Below are 16,568 nucleotides of genomic sequence, written 5' to 3'. Positions count from 1 at the left end.
TGTGTGTGTGTGTGTGTGTGTGTGTGTGTGTGTGTGTGTGTGTGTGTCCCACCCCAGCTCTCGCAACATCTCTCCTTCCTCCGCAGTTCTCTCTGCCCTGGCTCTGTCGCTGCCCTCCGTTCCTGGACAATCTGATTAGGGCACAAGAAGGATTTCCCTAGGCATTTTGTTTGGGGACTCTGAGGTCACACGTGCCCGAACAACTGGAACAATAGACGCGGGGGTTAATCCCTTCTTTGCCTTTAAAGTGTGTGGCTAATCACTCCTGGCCTGGGCCCGAGCCTCTGTCTTCCTCCTCCTCCGCCTTCTCACCGGTTTGGGCTGGCAGGGGGAATCCTTTCCTCCGCCCTCTCACCTCCCAAGTCCCAGACCCTGGAGGAGAAACGGAACCTTCCTTCCCTGGTTTCTCTAAGATTCCGGGGACCCCTTGGGCGTTCTGATCACGACTGGTGCGGGTTTCCAACGTCCGGGCCGGGATTTGGAGCAGAGTTAGGAGACGCTAAGGAAAGGTGGATTTGAGTCCAAATGAAAAGTTTAGCAAAACCCTGTGGCCTCCTCAGTCAGCCCGCAACTTGCTCAAGGGCTGAAATGATGGCGCAAAGAGAAGGCGGGTCACACTGGAAATAAATTTCCTCCACTTCTTTTCTCCACTCGGTTCTTTTATTGATGTTCATACTGGAATTGAAGCCTCGATGTTATGCAGGCTCCGCGTCTTCCCCAAAAGATTGCCGGGCTCGGGCTGAGTCCCAAGGCAGGCGAAGGCCTGGATCCCTGCACCGCTCACCACCACGCTCCCTGGCTCTCAGAGAGCTGCCCCTGCCGGCCACCGGCGGCCCGCGGTGGAGCCTCCCAGCCTTCGGTTCTTATGGGGGAAGGGGGGTGTGTATGCTTCTCCAGCAGGGAGCTGCCAGGTCGCGCAGGGCAGGGGCCCGCGGGGTATCCTCTCTCGCTGTCCCACGGCCCCCTTATCTCCCCAGGACCAAGGTAGGCACAATGGACCTAGACCGAGTCACGTTGTTGTCCGCTCTTGCAGGTCAAGATCTGGTTCCAGAACAAGCGCTCCAAGTTCAAGAAGCTGATGAAGCAGGGCGGGGCAGCTCTGGAGGGTAGCGCGCTGGCCAACGGCCGGGCGCTGTCTGCAGGCTCTCCTCCAGTGCCACCCGGCTGGAACCCCAACTCCTCTTCCGGGAAGGGCTCGGGCGGCAGCGCGGGCTCCTACATCCCCAGCTACACGTCGTGGTACCCCTCGGCGCACCAAGAAGCTATGCAGCAACCCCAGCTCATGTGAGGTTGCGCGTCCGCATCCGCCCGCCTCCTTCCCGTCTCCCTCTGCCCGGGCCCCTCTCGCCTCCCGGTCCATCCGCCCCGTCCGCGTGCCGTGGGTCCGGAGGAGAAGGGCCCAGAGGGAAAGAAGAAGGAACAGTAAAGGCAGGACGCCCGCCGCCTCCTCCGAGTGCCGCGCGGTCTGGCTCGGCGACTTCCCTGGCGCCCACGCCCTTGCCCGAACCCCGGCCTCGGCCGCGCGGTGACAGCAGAGTGGCCTCGAAGCGCAGGCACAGCGGCCTGAGACAGCGGGAGCCGCAGCAAGATCCCGCCGGACCCGACCGCCAACGCTCAGCTGTATGGGACTATCAGGAAAACAAAACAAAAAACAATGTAGAAAAAGCAAAAGCTCTTTCTGTCCTGTCCGTTTCTTGTCTCCTTTCGCTCTGTATCTGTGCGCTGACGAAGTCGAGGTTCTCGTCCGTCCGCTGTCCTCGTTCTTCGGCCGCTGAAAAAAGTCACCAGGTCGGAGGAGGCTTGGTCCACCGGGCCACCCTGCTCCGGATCCTGGAACGTTTTGTCTTTTCGGACCTTTTCCTGGGCCTGCCTAACCATCTGTGTGGCTCGTTCGGGGATTAGGGGAAATTGGAGGGAGGGGGTTTTATTTATTGAGAAATGGACTTCGCTTGAGGCTGAATGTTCGGTCAGTTCACGGTTCTGTGGGGCGCGAGGAGCGCAGGGTCCAAACGTACCCATTACTTTAAACGCACCCAGAAAAATGAATAAGGAGGACCTGGTGATTTTTAATTTATATAGTAACTTTTGTACTTCGCTGGTATGGAAAGGTTGGAACCGAATGATTTGCATTTTTTACATGTCCCGTATTATTTTAAAAAGAAAAGAGAGAGAGAAAGAAATGAAGCCAACACAATTTCCTCATCTCGGGAAGAACGCTTGATCGCTTTGCCTGGTTAAGCAGGAAAATCCTAATTCTTCCCTTGTGGAGAGAGAGGACTGATGGGCGGGGAGAGAAAACGTGCAGGGGTGCGCCAGTGCCCTAATGCCGGTGGGCTTTAAAGTAAGACGAAAGCAGCTTTACAACAATCCCCAGAGGCTCGACCACAGAATAATGCCAGTCACAACCCTGAATGCACAGTCTCCAGTGCAGGATCTAATTGCTGTACATATTATTGTTATTATTATTGTTATTATTATTGTTCTGTAAACATGTTGCACAAGCTTAGCTTTTTTTCTGTTGTGTGTGGCTGTAAAACCCGATGCTTTGTGAAATGAGAATCTTGACATTTTTCTTGTGAAATTTGGAAAATGTGATCAAATGAAATCAACCGTGTTTTGTGTTCTCTATGTCAAAGTTTAGTTTTATATTGAGAATGTTAACTTATTGCTTTGTATCTTGGGGGGGGGAAAGAACTTTGTAAATAAGTTATAAAGTTTCTCCGAGACAGTAAAAGTATGGTTTCGAGAAAGAGCTGCTGTCTGGTGTGCTGTGTGAGGGGTGCTGGGGCCAGGCAGCAGACTGCCACCTCTGGGGACAGATGAGGCAGGGGCAGCGACTCCTGTCTCCAGACATAGCAGGATAACGGCGGAGGTATACGAAGCCCCTGCTGGGACCATTCTTCAAGACTTAACTCCTGCACCCCCCCCAAAGGGTCTGATCCCTGCCTGGGTTAGAGGGCGGTGGCAAGGGTCCCTGGGAAGGGGAATCATGAACAGGTGCGGCCTGGCAGAGCCAGGGCTCAGGAACCAAAGGGACTGTGAAGGTCGTCTGAAATGAGATGAAAGCAGAGCTCACAAGCAGCCGCCCTGTGAGATGTAAGTGCCCCTTGTTCCCAGTCACCTTGCAGGGGGCCTGGAAGACTGAAAGTGGAGACACCCGACTATGCCCCTCGAATACGCCGGGATCTGGCCTCCCGGCTTTTGCTTACCCGCAGGGTGCTGGATCTCGACGCGGAAAAGACGAAGCCAGACGCAGGAAAGGGGCCGGAAGGACACGTCTGTCACGCTACCCCCCAATCAATCAGTGAGCTCCGGGGGACAGTCCCAAGGCGCCACCCGGGCCCCTCCACAGCCACTCCCACCCATCCGGGCCCATCCATAACGAGAGGCCCATTCCTGCCTAATGACCCCGGGCTTTTCTCTGCGACTAGGAGAAGCTGAGGTGAGGAGGGAGGGGCAGGTGGGCTCCGCTGACTCGACGGAACCTGAGAGCTTGTCAAGCCAAGCCCCCATCCCCTCCAGCGCAGAAGTCCCAAGGCCAGGCGGTTAAGGGGCACCTCCGGTGGACCGTTTTGATCAGTACACTCCAGAAGAACGTGGGCTCTGAGCCGCTAGCATCAATCTGGCACCCTCCTCCTGCGCCCCAGACCAGCCTCAGCCCCAGGCCCCACAGCAAGCTGAGAGAGCTCAGGAAAGCTGCGGGCCCCGACGGGCTGCTTTGAAAGATTCCCGCTTCCCTCGAGCTCGCCTTCCGACACTGCTTCCCGAGGGGGCTGGTGCTCCGCCTTTGGGGGCCCCTTTGAGGCGCGCGGTGGGAAGCAGAGAGGGGAAGGCAGTGATCTGTGTTATGACAATCACCCATTTTTCAATTGGTGCTGGTGAAAGATCGGATGCGCCAGGCTTCTCCGACGCCCTTTAGGAAAGGGAGGGGAAGGGGGGGAATGGTGGAGGGAGCAGGGGAGGTGGTGGGGAATGGAGCGGGGAACCTCGAGGCTCCTTCTGGGCCTGAGAGTGGGGCTTTTCCTCTCCCACAAGCCCCCAGAACCTGGAGGGCTAAGGGGGGGTGATCGGACCTTGGAGACCAGGATGCATGCGAGCGGGTGTCGAAGCTAAAAAGAGGGAACTGTTTTCCCGGGCTGGGCTCCGGCGCGGGGACAGGGACCTTCCTGGATTTGGTTTCCCCTGCCAAATGTGACTTTGCTAGCGGGAAGGTTTTGGCAGATTTCTTTCAAGCATCCAACTCTGGTACCCCAGACGGCAGACAGGGCCCAACGCCTGAAGCCACAGGCAAAATCTGTTTGGTCAAGCGGATTTTAATACGTTGAGATACTAGCTTATACTAATTTAATAATCTCATGCTAACAGTTCAAATAGAGAAATTATTAGTTTTAGCTCAACGAAGGCGGTCTTTAGTTAGGCTCTATTATAATTATAAACGGTTGTACTTTTAAAAAATGTTAATCTCAATATAGGTCTAATTAATGCTGCCTTGTTACTGACAAGTAGTTCATCAAATATCTGATTCAAAGATTTTCATAATGAGTATATTAATTAAACTATGAATAATCTAAAGGTGGTTATATTTAAACAATACCTCATTATAATGATTAAATACTGATTTTGAATATTATGTCTTAACAATTGTCACTTAGAAAACACAACCTTTCCTTATGTATGAGTCTGTAATGGCAAAATGCAATTTTGGGATTTTTTTCCCCTTGTTCAAAAAATGTGAACCTCATTTTAAAACACTTCTGAAATAGGTTACACACAGCTTAATGATTATCAAAATGACTCTTTTCTGCAAAAAAAGACCCCAAAGTGCGCGTACAGCTGCAAACCCAAGAGGGTCAGCATCATTTCACTGTATTCTCTTCTTGATTACAAGCCGGGCCCATCAAACACAACATAATTACAGTAATTTCAGGTTTATTTATTCTAATGCAGTTTCCCCATCTCTCTGGTAATTATGAGCAATTTTTTCGCCCAGGGAATCTTTTTGCATTAACAAAAGAGATAACGCACTGAAAGCCAAATTTGCTGTGCATTGAGAAAAGAAAAAAAAAAAATCAAATAGGTGCGAGCTGCCATCTCTGCAATTCTCCGGTACCGGAGCCGGCAAATTGCTTGCAGGTGTATGAAGCAAGCTTGTCAATGGCCGGGCCTCCAAATTAGCAAATGCACTGCGTCGAAGTAATGAAGACAGACTTAGCAAAATTGCCAAACAACAGATACCTCTTTAATATCTTCTCTCACACACTCGCTCTAAAAGGGGTAAGGGTGGGGGTGGAGGGACAGAAGCAACAATCCCCAGCCCCCTCCTCACTGGTCCTGGGTTTCATAAGCTGGGGACTGAGTGGCCCTGCTAGTAGTGGTCTAATTATGGAAAAATCAAGCTCCTAAATCTAGGCAATATTTTAAAATACAACATTGGAAACATGTTTATAATTCACAACGGTCCTTCGTTGATTGTTATGTTTTATTTTTATTTCTTTCTTTTTGAGATCTGCACTGGGCTAGGTCAGATGGCTCTCCAGACTTGCCTGTTCTGCACTAGTTTAAAGAGCCACAAAAAGCTTTAGAATCCCCCGCATCTATATGCACAGAAGTATGAATTTACTCTTAGAGTCATTTGATGTAGAAATTAACTAAATCTCTCCCCTTGAAGAAATTGTCAATTTTTGTCACCAGAAGAAAGGTAGGTCTGGGTGCTGGGTACAAAACCTGCGAAACTCGATCCCAAGAAAAAGTGGGAGGAAAGAAGCAATCCAGGCCCCTAGCTATATATTTTTATCCTGCTACTCATGTCTTTCATTCTGTATCTTTAAAAAACCGATTTCAAAAATCTCTAGCTTTTGTCATCCCACCGCCTGGGTTAAACACCCCGAAATCAAAGGCTAAAGCGGACTTTTCTGCTTCTCATCCCTCGTGGCCATAGAAACCTCTATCAAATGCAATAGAGAGGGTAAGGGTCTCTCTCTCCCATGACTCAAAGAAACCCTCCTTCCGTCCCAGCTCTACAACAAACCCCAATTCAGTGTAGGCTGGCAAACGGCTCTAAAGGGTGCCTTCCCCAGGTTCAAGAAACTGTCACCCCCCCACCCACTCCTTTCCTACCTCCTCCCTCATCCCCCAACCTTCAGGGATTAACACTTCCTGAAACATCAAGTGTTTTTATAAAAAGGAAAAAAAATAATCCTGACATCGCTGACAAGAAGTTTTGATGGAAGAATTAGCTGGTGCATACATAATCACTCCCCCCACCCTCCTATTCCCGGAGCGGGAGCCGCTGCGGCGGGCGCAGCGCAGCCTTCCAACCCTCTGAAAAATGAAACCGGTTTCCACCCTTACCTTCTTCAGTGTCAATTTCAGATAATCTGGACACAATCTTTGCTACATCAAATCAAAAGGGTCGAAGGCGGCTTTTGGCTGGGAGAATGACAGGAAAGAAAAGGCAAAAAAGAAAAAAAAAAGGAAAAAAAGAAAAAAAAAAAGGAAAAATAGGAAATACAAAAGCGACCAAACCAGAGCAAAACAAAACCAGAAAACCAAAAAGTATCCCCCAGCCCCATCCTCCTATCCTGAGGTAAAGAGTGGAAAGAGGTCTCCAGGACCAGACGCCTCCGAGCGCCGCAGGCTTTTTGCAGCGCTGCGCTTGCAGAATAGGACTGAAAATTTCGGCTATATAGCCTCTGTCTTTATAGCTGATGAAAAAAATTGCAGATTATTAGCATAAATGTTTACTCTTCATTACGCTGATGACATTGTGCACTCGAGATCTTGGTAATCTTTGGGAAAATTATGAGTAATTTTTAAAAATTTTAAAGCAGCAGCAGTTACCATGCAATTCAGGCTAATTCTGCGTAGGCTCCGAACGGATATAATTATCGAGGAGTCAAGATGTTATGCTAAAAACTATGCATTGATATTCCCATTTATTATGTACATACAACTTTGACAATGTTGATGCTTGAAATAGCAGGAAATTGTCTTGCGCAAAAATTACAGTCCATATTAGGACATCTGAAATTGCGAAGAATTATATAGTAATTGCAGGCTTTCAGATGGGAGAGCCAGAATGCTCAAACTAGTGCAAATGTGGATAAAATTACAGATCAGAGCAAAAATTAGGGAAAAAGGGGGTCTGGGATTTTTCAGGTTGGCTATAGGATTCCGGAAGTGTCTAATGCCACATGATTGCTGCAGCTTTAGGGGAGACATTCATGCCTCAAATAGCGCCTTGGCCAGGGTGGCTTTAATTGAATTTCTTGGGCTTTTTCTTTTAATAGGGGCAAATGAGAAAATTGGCCACCCAAGGCAAATTTTCACTGTTCTCCTGCGGGAAAAGAGAATCCCTTTTCCCGCATGCCGGCTGGCCCCAGCCGGGATGCCTGAGAGGCCCAGGACCCGGACCCTAAATGCGGCAACTAAGCAAGAAAGTGCCTGAGCAGGATTCCGACCCCCCCTTCCTCCTCCCAACACCTCTTCTATTTCTTTTCTTTCCAGTTCTCCCCTCCTCCTTCCTTCGGCCCCTTTCCCGTATTCTCGCAACCCCCCTCCAAAGTGTAGCCAAGTAGGGCCCTGGAATCTGCAGGCCTAGTCCAGGGGGCGGGAGGTGGGGTGTGGGGGTAGCTGGCTGAGGAGTTGGTGTGAGGTGGTCATCACCCCTAGACAGAGTGCCGCCCAGTGCCGGCGGACACCAACCTGCTTTTTGGGAAGCTTTGGGAAGAGGAGGGAAGGATCTGAGGATCCCCGGGGCCCGCCCCGTGAACTCCTAGGCGTTTCTTTGATCTCCACCGCAGAGAGAGAGCGCCCCCGAGAAACACCCATTCCCCACTTGGGCGGTGCTTCTCTCGGGCACTGAGACAGCCTGCGACTTTAAGAAGCCAAGGCCAGGGCCGCAGAGGGATGGGGCGGGGCGGGGGCTGCCCCGGGGCGGGGTGGGGGGGGCTTGCTGCGGCTCCGGGCTGGAGAAGCCTACGGAAGTGCGGCCACCGCTCGGAGCAGCCCGGACTCAGTCGGGTCCCGGGGCCAGAAGTCGCCATTGTTCCGTGAGCGACGATTTCATCTCTAGGGTATTTGAGACTCCTGGGCCACAAAAAGGAGGGCAGGAGTGGGAGCGGGGTAAGCCCGCCATGTTTGCTCTGTGCGGGCCCGAGTCGGCCCCCTAGGATTACCCCGGCGCGCTCCAAGTCCAGTCCCTCCCTCTCCTTCGCCTTTTCTCTTTCCCCTGAGTTCTAATCTTCTGGCCCGCAGTCCCGACCCATCACAGGGAGCCTTTCTCCACCTTCCCGGGCTCCGCGCCCAAACCTCACCGCCGGTCTCCGCCCTCCAGCTCCTAGCGCTGGCGGGACCGGACCCGGGACGCAGCCAGTGGCACCAGGACTCCTGAGGATTCCCAAAACGGGCCTCCGGAGAATCCTGGGAGCGCTGCGCAGCCCGCAAACTGCTAAGACACTGCAGTGTTTGCGGTCTGGCCCGACCGGGAGGACGGAGAGGAGCGGAGGCGGCAGGAGAAAGAAAGGTCTATCTAGAGACTCTGCCTGTGTTCTCACGTGGAGGTGGAATGGCTGCTCCTCCAAGACTTGCCTGCTCTCTCTTTTCGTTAAACACAGCCTCCCCGCGGCATCGCCTGGCCCCAGGCCCCAGGGCGGAATGTCAAGTCTTGTAATGGGGCAATCACTGCCAAACCCGACCCCGCGAGGGGAACTCCCGGCAGGGGGGCCTCAGAGGGTAGCGGGGGCCTCCGAATCCGCCCGCGCCTTTGAGTTTGGGGGGTGGGAGACTGGGCAGCGGGTTAGGCTTGGGGGCAGATTCCAGATGCAGAGGGAGGCTTCCCTGGGGCTGTTTTGGGTATCACGACCCTGCGAGAGCTCGCCCATCTCCGGAGAGCCTAGTCAGACCCGGCCAGGGGCCCGCGTAATCAAGACTGCAGCATCGCGTCCCACCCACCGGCTTGCGGGGACCCCAAAGTCAAATGCAAAGGAACCAGTATTTTAGGAGGAAGAGAGAATCTGTAGTTTCATTCTCAAAGAGGTCTCTAACCCCCAAGAGGTTTAAGCGACTGGTGGTCGCTGTTCCCTAGAGGGAAAAGACCCGGCTTGTGACTTTTGAGCAAGTGCTTGGGACGGGGAAGGGGGAGGGGGTGTTTTGGGGAGTGCGGGAGTTGCTCCTGGGTTTTACAGTCAGTGAGGACATCTTTGTTAGAAAGGTAAGGGGTCTTTCTACTCCCCGACATCACTCTCCTTCACGGGACCTTTTACCCCTCTTTTCCGCTCCCCCTTCTACCAAAGGACTGTTTGTAAACAAAGCTCCAGTCTTCCAGCCCTCTCTCCGCCCCCATCAAACCTGATACTTCCCCCAAACTCTCCCCACTGGTCTCGGAAATCCTTACACAGGACGGATATTCACAATTTTCACAAGTAATCCTGAAAGAAGGCGGAGGGGAAGCCTCCTAAATGGTCCCACATTGCAGCCGCGCTGATTAGGCCCGGGATGCATTCCCTTTCTTTCCTGCTTCCCGCCCCTCCCCCCGCAGCCCGGGAGCGGCGGGGCGGGCGGCGGGAATTCGGGGCCGCGGGAGGGGTGTGTGTCTACACCCGGGAAGCACCCGGGGCGGGGTGGCCCGCGACGCAGCGCGCGCAGGGCGGGGGTACGGTGGGTGGGGAAGGGGAACTGCGAGGGGCAGGGGACTCGGGCTCGCCAGGAGTGCCTGCAACTGGAGTTGGACCTCAGTGCCAGTGCTCAGCCGGAGTTCCGAGCAACACTGCCAGGGGGTGGAGCGGAGAGAACCGGGCACCCCTCACTCTTCGTCTTCCCTCCCTCTGCTTCCCAGCTCTTGTCATATCCTGTCTCTGGCCTGATATTTCACGCGAGCAAATGGAAGGAGATTACAATGAAGATTTATGTGTGTTCCGAGCGCGGCTGGTTTCCCAGTGCAGGGAGCCGAGATCGCTGCTTCCCATTTCCATTTTTCATTCGCGCTTTGGGGAGTGCAGTCGGGCGCGGGGGGAGCTTGTCTGCGCGGCGGCGGCGGGCTGATCACAGGGCTCCGCGTCTCCCAGCGGGCCGCGAGACTGAGAAGGACTTGCCAGCGCGTCGCCCCCGGCGGGGCTGGAGCCTGCCCCCTCCTCCCCCAGCCAGGCTTTGTTTCTCCCCTCGCTCACCCCTCCTCCTCCCCGCCCCCTTACTTCTGGGACCCAGGTGCATCCTTCTTTCGCTTCTCTTTGCCCTTCTCCTTGTCTGCGGAAACGCCCCCTTCCTCTGGCCCCCGCACCCTTCTGCTCTCTGCTTCAAGGGCTTCCTGGGAAAAGGCGCGCCTTGGCCCGGCCCGACCCCGCCGCCGCCGGGTGCCAGGTTCGGTGACTCCGGCGAGTCTGTGGGGCCTCGGCCCACCCCAGAGCTGGGGCCGCCCGCCCTCCCGGCTCCCAGGCTCGCTCATGCCAAGGCCTGTTGCGTGATTCCAACTTGGGCTGACATTCCCTGCCCCGGGCGCTTCGGCGTAGGCCTCTTAATCATCTTGTCTGCTGCAGATCCTCGACACCAGCCAATTTACTGCCCCGTCTCTCCTCGCTGGTTTCAGGAGGGGGAGGGGAGTGCGCGCAAAGGAAGGGAGGGCACAGTCAACCGCAGAAAGAAGGCTGGCACCAGCGACTGGCGCTCAAAGAAAACCACGAAATTTGGAGCTGGGGCGGGAGTGGTGGCAGGAATGGGGGTCTGCTAGGCAGCAACTGCTTAGGGAAGTCAGAATCGTGGGGTCAATGAGCTTCATCCCAGGCTTCCCTAGCCTGGGAAAACACTGCAGGAATGCGAACGGACACTTGACTGAATGGCCTCCCTGCCTTCCCCAGAGCCCCAACTCTGTGGACCATACCCTGCTGTAAACTAGATTCAATGCAGGCCTCAAAACGATCTGGCCAGAAAAGTGAGAATTCCTCTCAGTGATGCTTAGAAAGTCACCATTGTCCCACGTCTGTTTTTTTTTTTTTAATTTTTATTTATTTATTTTTGGCTGCTTTGGGTCTTCGTTGCTGCACGTGGGCTTTCTCTAGTTGCGGGTAGCGGGGGCTACTCTTTATTGCGGTGCGCGGGCTTCTCATTGCGGTGGCTTCTCGTTGCGGAGCACGAGCTCCAGTAGTTGCAGCACTTGGGCTCAGTAGTTGTGGCACACGGGCTAAGCTGCTCCGCGGCATGTGGGATCTTCTCGGACCAGGGATCGAACCCATGTCCCCTGCATTGGCAGGCAGATTCTTAACCACTGCACCACCAGGGAAGTCCCCCACGTCTGTTTTTTGGCAGACATTAGTTGAGGACACACAAAAAGGATGGCCTGAATAGCCATCCTAGAGGACATATGGCAGACTGGGCTCTCTGGTTTGCCCCAACCTCCTCTCCAGTAGACGCTGGTCGCTTCAGAGGGGATGGCTAACGTTCAGCCTCTCATATAGGAAGGGGCCAGAGCTCTCCCAGCCCTAGAATGCCCTAGAATGCTGCTCTTCCACACAAGGTGAACTTGGAAAGGCCCCTGGGTAACTCTGGGCCTCATAATTGCAGGGCATTTTATCCCAATGCCCTCACTATTTGGGGGCATTGGGATAAAACGCTATGCTACTAAGCAAAATTTATTGAGCGCTTACCAGGTGCCACACACTGTCATTCCCTTGTTAAAGGCTCACAGCTCTGAGATATCTGTTATTATTGATTCCATCTTACGGATCTGCAAACTGCAGCACAGAAAGGTTAAGTGGGTAGCCTAAAGTCACACAGTTTGTGACTGAAGCCAAGACGTTTCCAATTGTAGGCCCCAGCGCTTTCAAGGAAAAAGACTTTTGGTTCAGGACTGCATTACCCACCTACCCCTGGCCTTTGAAGGGAATGCCAGAAATTAGGGTCACTTCCAAAGCTGGGCGCTAGTTATGTGGGACCCAATGTGGAAAGCAGAGCTGAATCATGTATGGACGTTTCCCCTTCGAGATCGTGAGGTGTTAACAACGCCGAATCCACAGCACTGTGCGTCGGTCTCCGTGCGAATGTACATGAATTTTTGTCGGTGTTCTGTGTAGGAGTGTAAGTGTGATTCAATATGTGATAGTATGGATGTGACTGTGCGAGTCAGTGTGTGATTGCATGTGTGCTAGCGTAGCCTTGTGTGCCCAGGGTCGCCCTGCCTTCCAGAGTCTCGCGAGGGCCTGGGTGACTCACTGAGTTCTCAGCTCAGCCAGTCCCAGAAGGGCTGCAGGGCAAACAGTGGGGAGGGCCCAAAGCAGGGGTTAGACCCCGGCTTCGGCAGGTTCCCCGCGGCGGCTCGAAGGTACTGCCCTGCCAGCACCTCGGGCGCGGGGGCGGCTGAGACCTCCCAGGAGCGGGGCTGCGGCGCCGGCGCCGAAGGGGCCGGGCGGGCGGAGGCCGGAGCCACCGGGCGCTGAGTGACTCACCGCGCCGAGAGCTGGCGAACCTCGCGCAGGGACACGGATGCGGGCAGAGCGTGAACTCTTGCAGCAGCCCTGCGCTGAGAGTGCGGGTCCTCGCCTCGCCGCACCTCTCCGCAAGTCGCAGCCTCCGATAGATGTAAATGTCACTCTTGGCTGACCTAGTTCCCCGCCTGGGCAGCGGCTCGAGCTTCCAGGTCGTGACACCAAGGAAAAAGCGCACACATCCAATGAAAACAATAATTTATTTAAATAATCTCTTCATATTGTAAAATCAACATTAAGAGCATGTTGTTTTCATAATAAATAACCCCAAAATACCTTTCATTTCAAGAACAAAGACTTTAGGATAAGATAAAACAAATCCAAATCAGTAGCTTAGTTAAACTGAGAACATTTTTCGAAGGGAAAAATAAAACGGAGGGGTTGCTGAGGTCACTGCTAAACCGCAGTTTTCACAAGTGGGGATTTACAAAAATGTCTGAAAAGATGAGTATTTTTATACAAATAAATCAGTGGGAAAATCTGCACAGACACCTTTATTTACAAACGCTATATCGAAGTCCAGGCTAATAATCCTGAATAGGTTTTAAAAAAGATAATTTAAACACATTTTTTTGCAGTGTCCACATATTAAAAAAATCATTTTTTCCCCCAACATCAAAATGAGGTCATCCGCAAAGGCACCTAAACTTTTAAAAAAATAAAAATAAAAAAACTCCACTGGTGAAGGATGAGGAGAGAGCTGAGGGAGCGTTCCTGCGAGGAGAGCTAAGGCGGGGGAGGGACTAGGGCTCCAACGGCTGGAAACAGCAGGGCAGAAAAAAAGCGGCGGGCCGCCGGGGTCAAGGGGTCGGGGCGGGGGGAGGGCAGGCCGGCAGGACCGGGAGGTCAATAACCCCAGAGGACAGGAGCTGAGCCTGGGGGCGGGCAAGGAGAAAGGAGTCTCAGAGGGCCTAGGCAGCCTCGCGGGCGGGGCAGGCGTCCCTCTCCGGGACTCAGCTCGCGGCCCGGGGCGAAAAAGGCGCCGGACTGCCTCGCCGGGCGGGGCGGGGCGGGGAGGGGAGGGGAGGCAAGTCTGAGGCGGGGCTCAGGTCGGAAAGGCGGCCTTGGCAGGGTTTCTCCCGCGGATGCCGGGTTTCTCCGAGAGGAGCCCGTGGCGCGAGAAGACGCCTTCCAGTCCCTGGCCGCGCGGTGGCCCCGGCCCTGGGGTAGGCCATCCTGGGCCGCCACCTCCGGGAGCGGCGGGTGGCATCATCGGGCCAGCCGGAGAGACCCTATGGCTCTGGGGATGAGCAGTAAGGATAACTGGTCCCTGCTCTCTCAGTCTCTGGCGCAGTCTCCGGGAGTTAGAAAATCGTCCCGGCGCTCACCGGGGCGCCCCCGCCGCCGTGGTGGTGCTGGTGGTGGTGGTGGTGCGGCTGCGGGGTCTGCGCCGGGTGCAGCAGCGGCGCAGCGGCCTGCAGGTGCGAAGCGGAGCCCGAGGCCTGGTGGTACCACGGGTAGTTGCCCAGGAAAGCCGAGGCGGCGCTGCTCGGGCTGGAGCCGGAGCTGCCCGCGCCGCTGCCGCCGCTGCCCGGGCCGCCGCCGCCCCCCATCCGCTGCGGCGCGCCGAAGTCCCAGGAGGTCGGCGCCGAGGCCGGCGGCGAAGCACAAGGTGGCGAGGCGCTGGTCCCCGGGTGCTGCTCCGAAGGGATCTCACCGCTCTTCCACATTTTCTTGAACTTGGATCGGCGGTTCTGGAACCAGATTTTGACCTTTGTGGAAAAGGGACCTGAGCATTAATGGAGGAAACTCGGCCTGGGGCAGGGGAGGGGAGGAAGCTTAGGAAGACAGCTGGTTAAGAGGTGGATACCCTGGTCAGGTAAGCCGATCACGTGCCGCGGCCTCAGAGGGTCTGTCGGTTCCTGCTCCAATGGGAGGTATTCTCAAAAAACCCGAGAGAGCTGATGTGTGTGCACTTAGGTGATGGTGACAGCGGAGGGAGTCAGGAGGGCCACTTGTTTTACCCGCTTAATCAGTAGTACGCGGAAGGACAACTTGCTACCGGATTTCTGCCCACCCCTGTCCTATCCTTTTCTCACACGAGGTGGCACCCTGGGGGATTTCAGCTTCGGGCGTGGAAGTTTAGGCCGCCCAAGGCGCGGGCCTCGAAATCCTTAAAAGTACTATAAAAAATACTTTAAAAAACATAGTCCTAAACCTGCCTGCTTCCTGGCCATCCCAGGCCAGCGCCCTCCTCGTGCCTCCCAGGCCGCGAGCCCTCACCTGAGTCTGGGTGAGGCCCAGAGACGCCGCCAGCTCAGCTCGCTCGGGCAGTGCCAGGTACTGAGTCTTTTGGAAACGGCGCTGAAGAGCCGCCAGCTGGAAACTAGAGTAGATGGTTCGGGGTTTCCGGACTTTCTTTGGCTTCCCGTTTACTATCCGGATTTCAGGCTCGAGGTCCTCTTTCTCTGCAATGAAATGGAATCGTGAGAACCGCGCAACCGCGGGAGCCCAGGAGTTCCCCGCCCGCCAGGAGAGCAGCGTGGAACTTGGCCTAAGCCGGGAGGCGGGTTCTTGGAGACGCTGCGCGGCGCTCAGGCACAACTTTGCAACGCGCGGACCCGCGCCGCCAGCGAACCCGGGAGTCGGCCCCTCCAGGGAAGGGGAAGACAGGCGCAAACCGGGGGAGAAAGGAGCAGCAGGTGGTAGGGAAATGAGGTTGTTGTGAGGCGGCCGCCGAGGCCACCTGGTCCCACCAGCCGGGTACCCGGGTACCCGAAGGACGTACCCGGTGACCCTCGGCCAATTGAAAGCTGATGAGGGTAAAGGGCGCGAGGAGAGCGGGAAGCAATCAGTGTGAAAGGCCAGGGCTCCAGATGGATCCCCGTCCCAAACATTTTTATCCCACCCATTCCAGGAACTAGACGGACTTGGCACCCTTGACGCGAAAGTTATGCTTACCAGGTTCGTTGTTGGCCGGAGACGAACTGGTCCCGTAGGGCGCGTAGGAGGTGTAGGCGGCGGTGTAGCCCAGGTCGTAGCCGCTCTTGGCTGAATAAGGGACGTTGTTGAGGCCGCTGGCGTGGTACTGGTAAGAACCCATGTGCGCGTAGGGCGAGCCCCCAGCGCCGCCGCCGCCGCCGCCGCCGCCGCCGCTGCCAGCCGGGTGTTGCTGGTTGGTGTAGTAGCTGCTGTCGGTAGCTGTGGACACCGGGAGTGTGGGCGACTCCTGAGGCTTGTGGAGGCTGCTGCCGTTGCTGCCGCCGGGGCCAGCGCCGCCGCCGCTCGGGGGCTGCTGTTGCTGGTGGTACGTGCTAGAGGCCGTGATCTGGGTCGAGTGCATATCAGCCACCAGACTGTCAAAGACTCCAGTCATCCTGGCCCGGGACGGGAAAGAGCAGGGGTGGCGGGCGCGAGGGGGGTTGCGAGGCGCCTCCTCCGTCTCTCCCTGTCCCCTCCAGCAGCCAATGTAATTACAGTGGGGGAGGGGAGAGGAAAACAAGAAATGCGGCAATGGTCTAGGCAACTCCTCCTCCGGGGGAGGCGATCACCGTGCACTGCTCGGGACAGCTGCCTCCGGCCTCATCCTCTCTCCGCCTCTCGGGCCGCTCGGCGCCTTGCCCAGCGCGGGCTCGGGCTCGGGGCGGGCAGTGGAGGGGGCAGGGGTGGCGGGGCCTGGCCAGGGCTCCGGGAGGAGGTGGGAGCAGGTGAGCAGCCCCGAGCGGCTTTACGATTGTCTGTGGGCCGGGCTCCCGCAGGGTGGGCATTTAACACTCGTCACGTGAGCTCAGGCGACGTCACCTAGCAACGGCCAATCAGAAGCGCCGAGCCACAAGGCTTCTGGAGCTCCGGAACGCCGGGCGCGGGGCGGGGGTGTGGGGGGAAATCACAGGGCTGGCGCTGCGGCTGCTGTGGTCGTGGGTGCAGACAGGCTGCTGCTGAGTGTGAGCTGCGAGGCGAGGGGCTGGAGGCGGGGGGGGCGGGGAATCAGGGTGACCGATGACAGGAGGACAGAAGGCGTGAAGACGGAGACTGTCATTTCGCCTCCGAGAAGAAATGGGGTCTCCCAACCCATTCTGTGTACAAGTGTCGACCAGTTCCAGTGATTCATACTTTCACGTCCGAGGTCAGCTTTCAAACATTAATCAAAATAAA

General features: G+C 55.6%; 2 protein-coding genes across 3 annotated transcripts in view; one reads left to right on the top strand and one right to left on the bottom strand.

Moving 5' to 3' along the window:
- The window catches only part of DLX1 (distal-less homeobox 1), a 3,827-nt gene extending 1,529 nt beyond the window's left edge, over window positions 1-2,298 (top strand). The window contains exon 3 of one of the 2 annotated variants that reach the window (XM_029225885.1): window positions 1,034-2,298. In XM_029225885.1, the coding sequence (XP_029081718.1) occupies window positions 1,034-1,288 (255 nt within the window). In that variant the 3' untranslated portion in view covers window positions 1,289-2,298. The remainder of the gene's footprint in view (window positions 1-1,033) is intronic. The other variant, XM_029225886.1, reaches the window with a different exon arrangement.
- An 11,332-nt stretch (window positions 2,299-13,630) lies between these two features.
- Window positions 13,631-16,152, bottom strand: DLX2 (distal-less homeobox 2). Its single transcript, XM_029226036.1, has 3 exons — window positions 15,375-16,152; window positions 14,697-14,881; window positions 13,631-14,185 (listed from the first exon to the last, which is right to left on the bottom strand). The coding sequence occupies exons 1-3, from the start codon at window positions 15,787-15,789 to the stop codon at window positions 13,778-13,780; spliced, it is 1,008 nt and encodes a 335-aa protein (XP_029081869.1). The 5' UTR covers window positions 15,790-16,152; the 3' UTR covers window positions 13,631-13,777.
- Window positions 16,153-16,568: the final 416 nt, after the last annotated feature.

This window comes from Monodon monoceros, unplaced genomic scaffold (assembly GCF_005190385.1).
Source record: "Monodon monoceros isolate NGI ecotype Baffin Bay Population unplaced genomic scaffold, NGI_Narwhal_1 Super_Scaffold_16, whole genome shotgun sequence".
NCBI lineage: Eukaryota > Metazoa > Chordata > Mammalia > Artiodactyla > Monodontidae > Monodon > Monodon monoceros.
The sequence above is the reverse complement of the archived record's forward strand: the minus strand, read 5'-3'. Positions and strand labels throughout refer to the sequence as shown.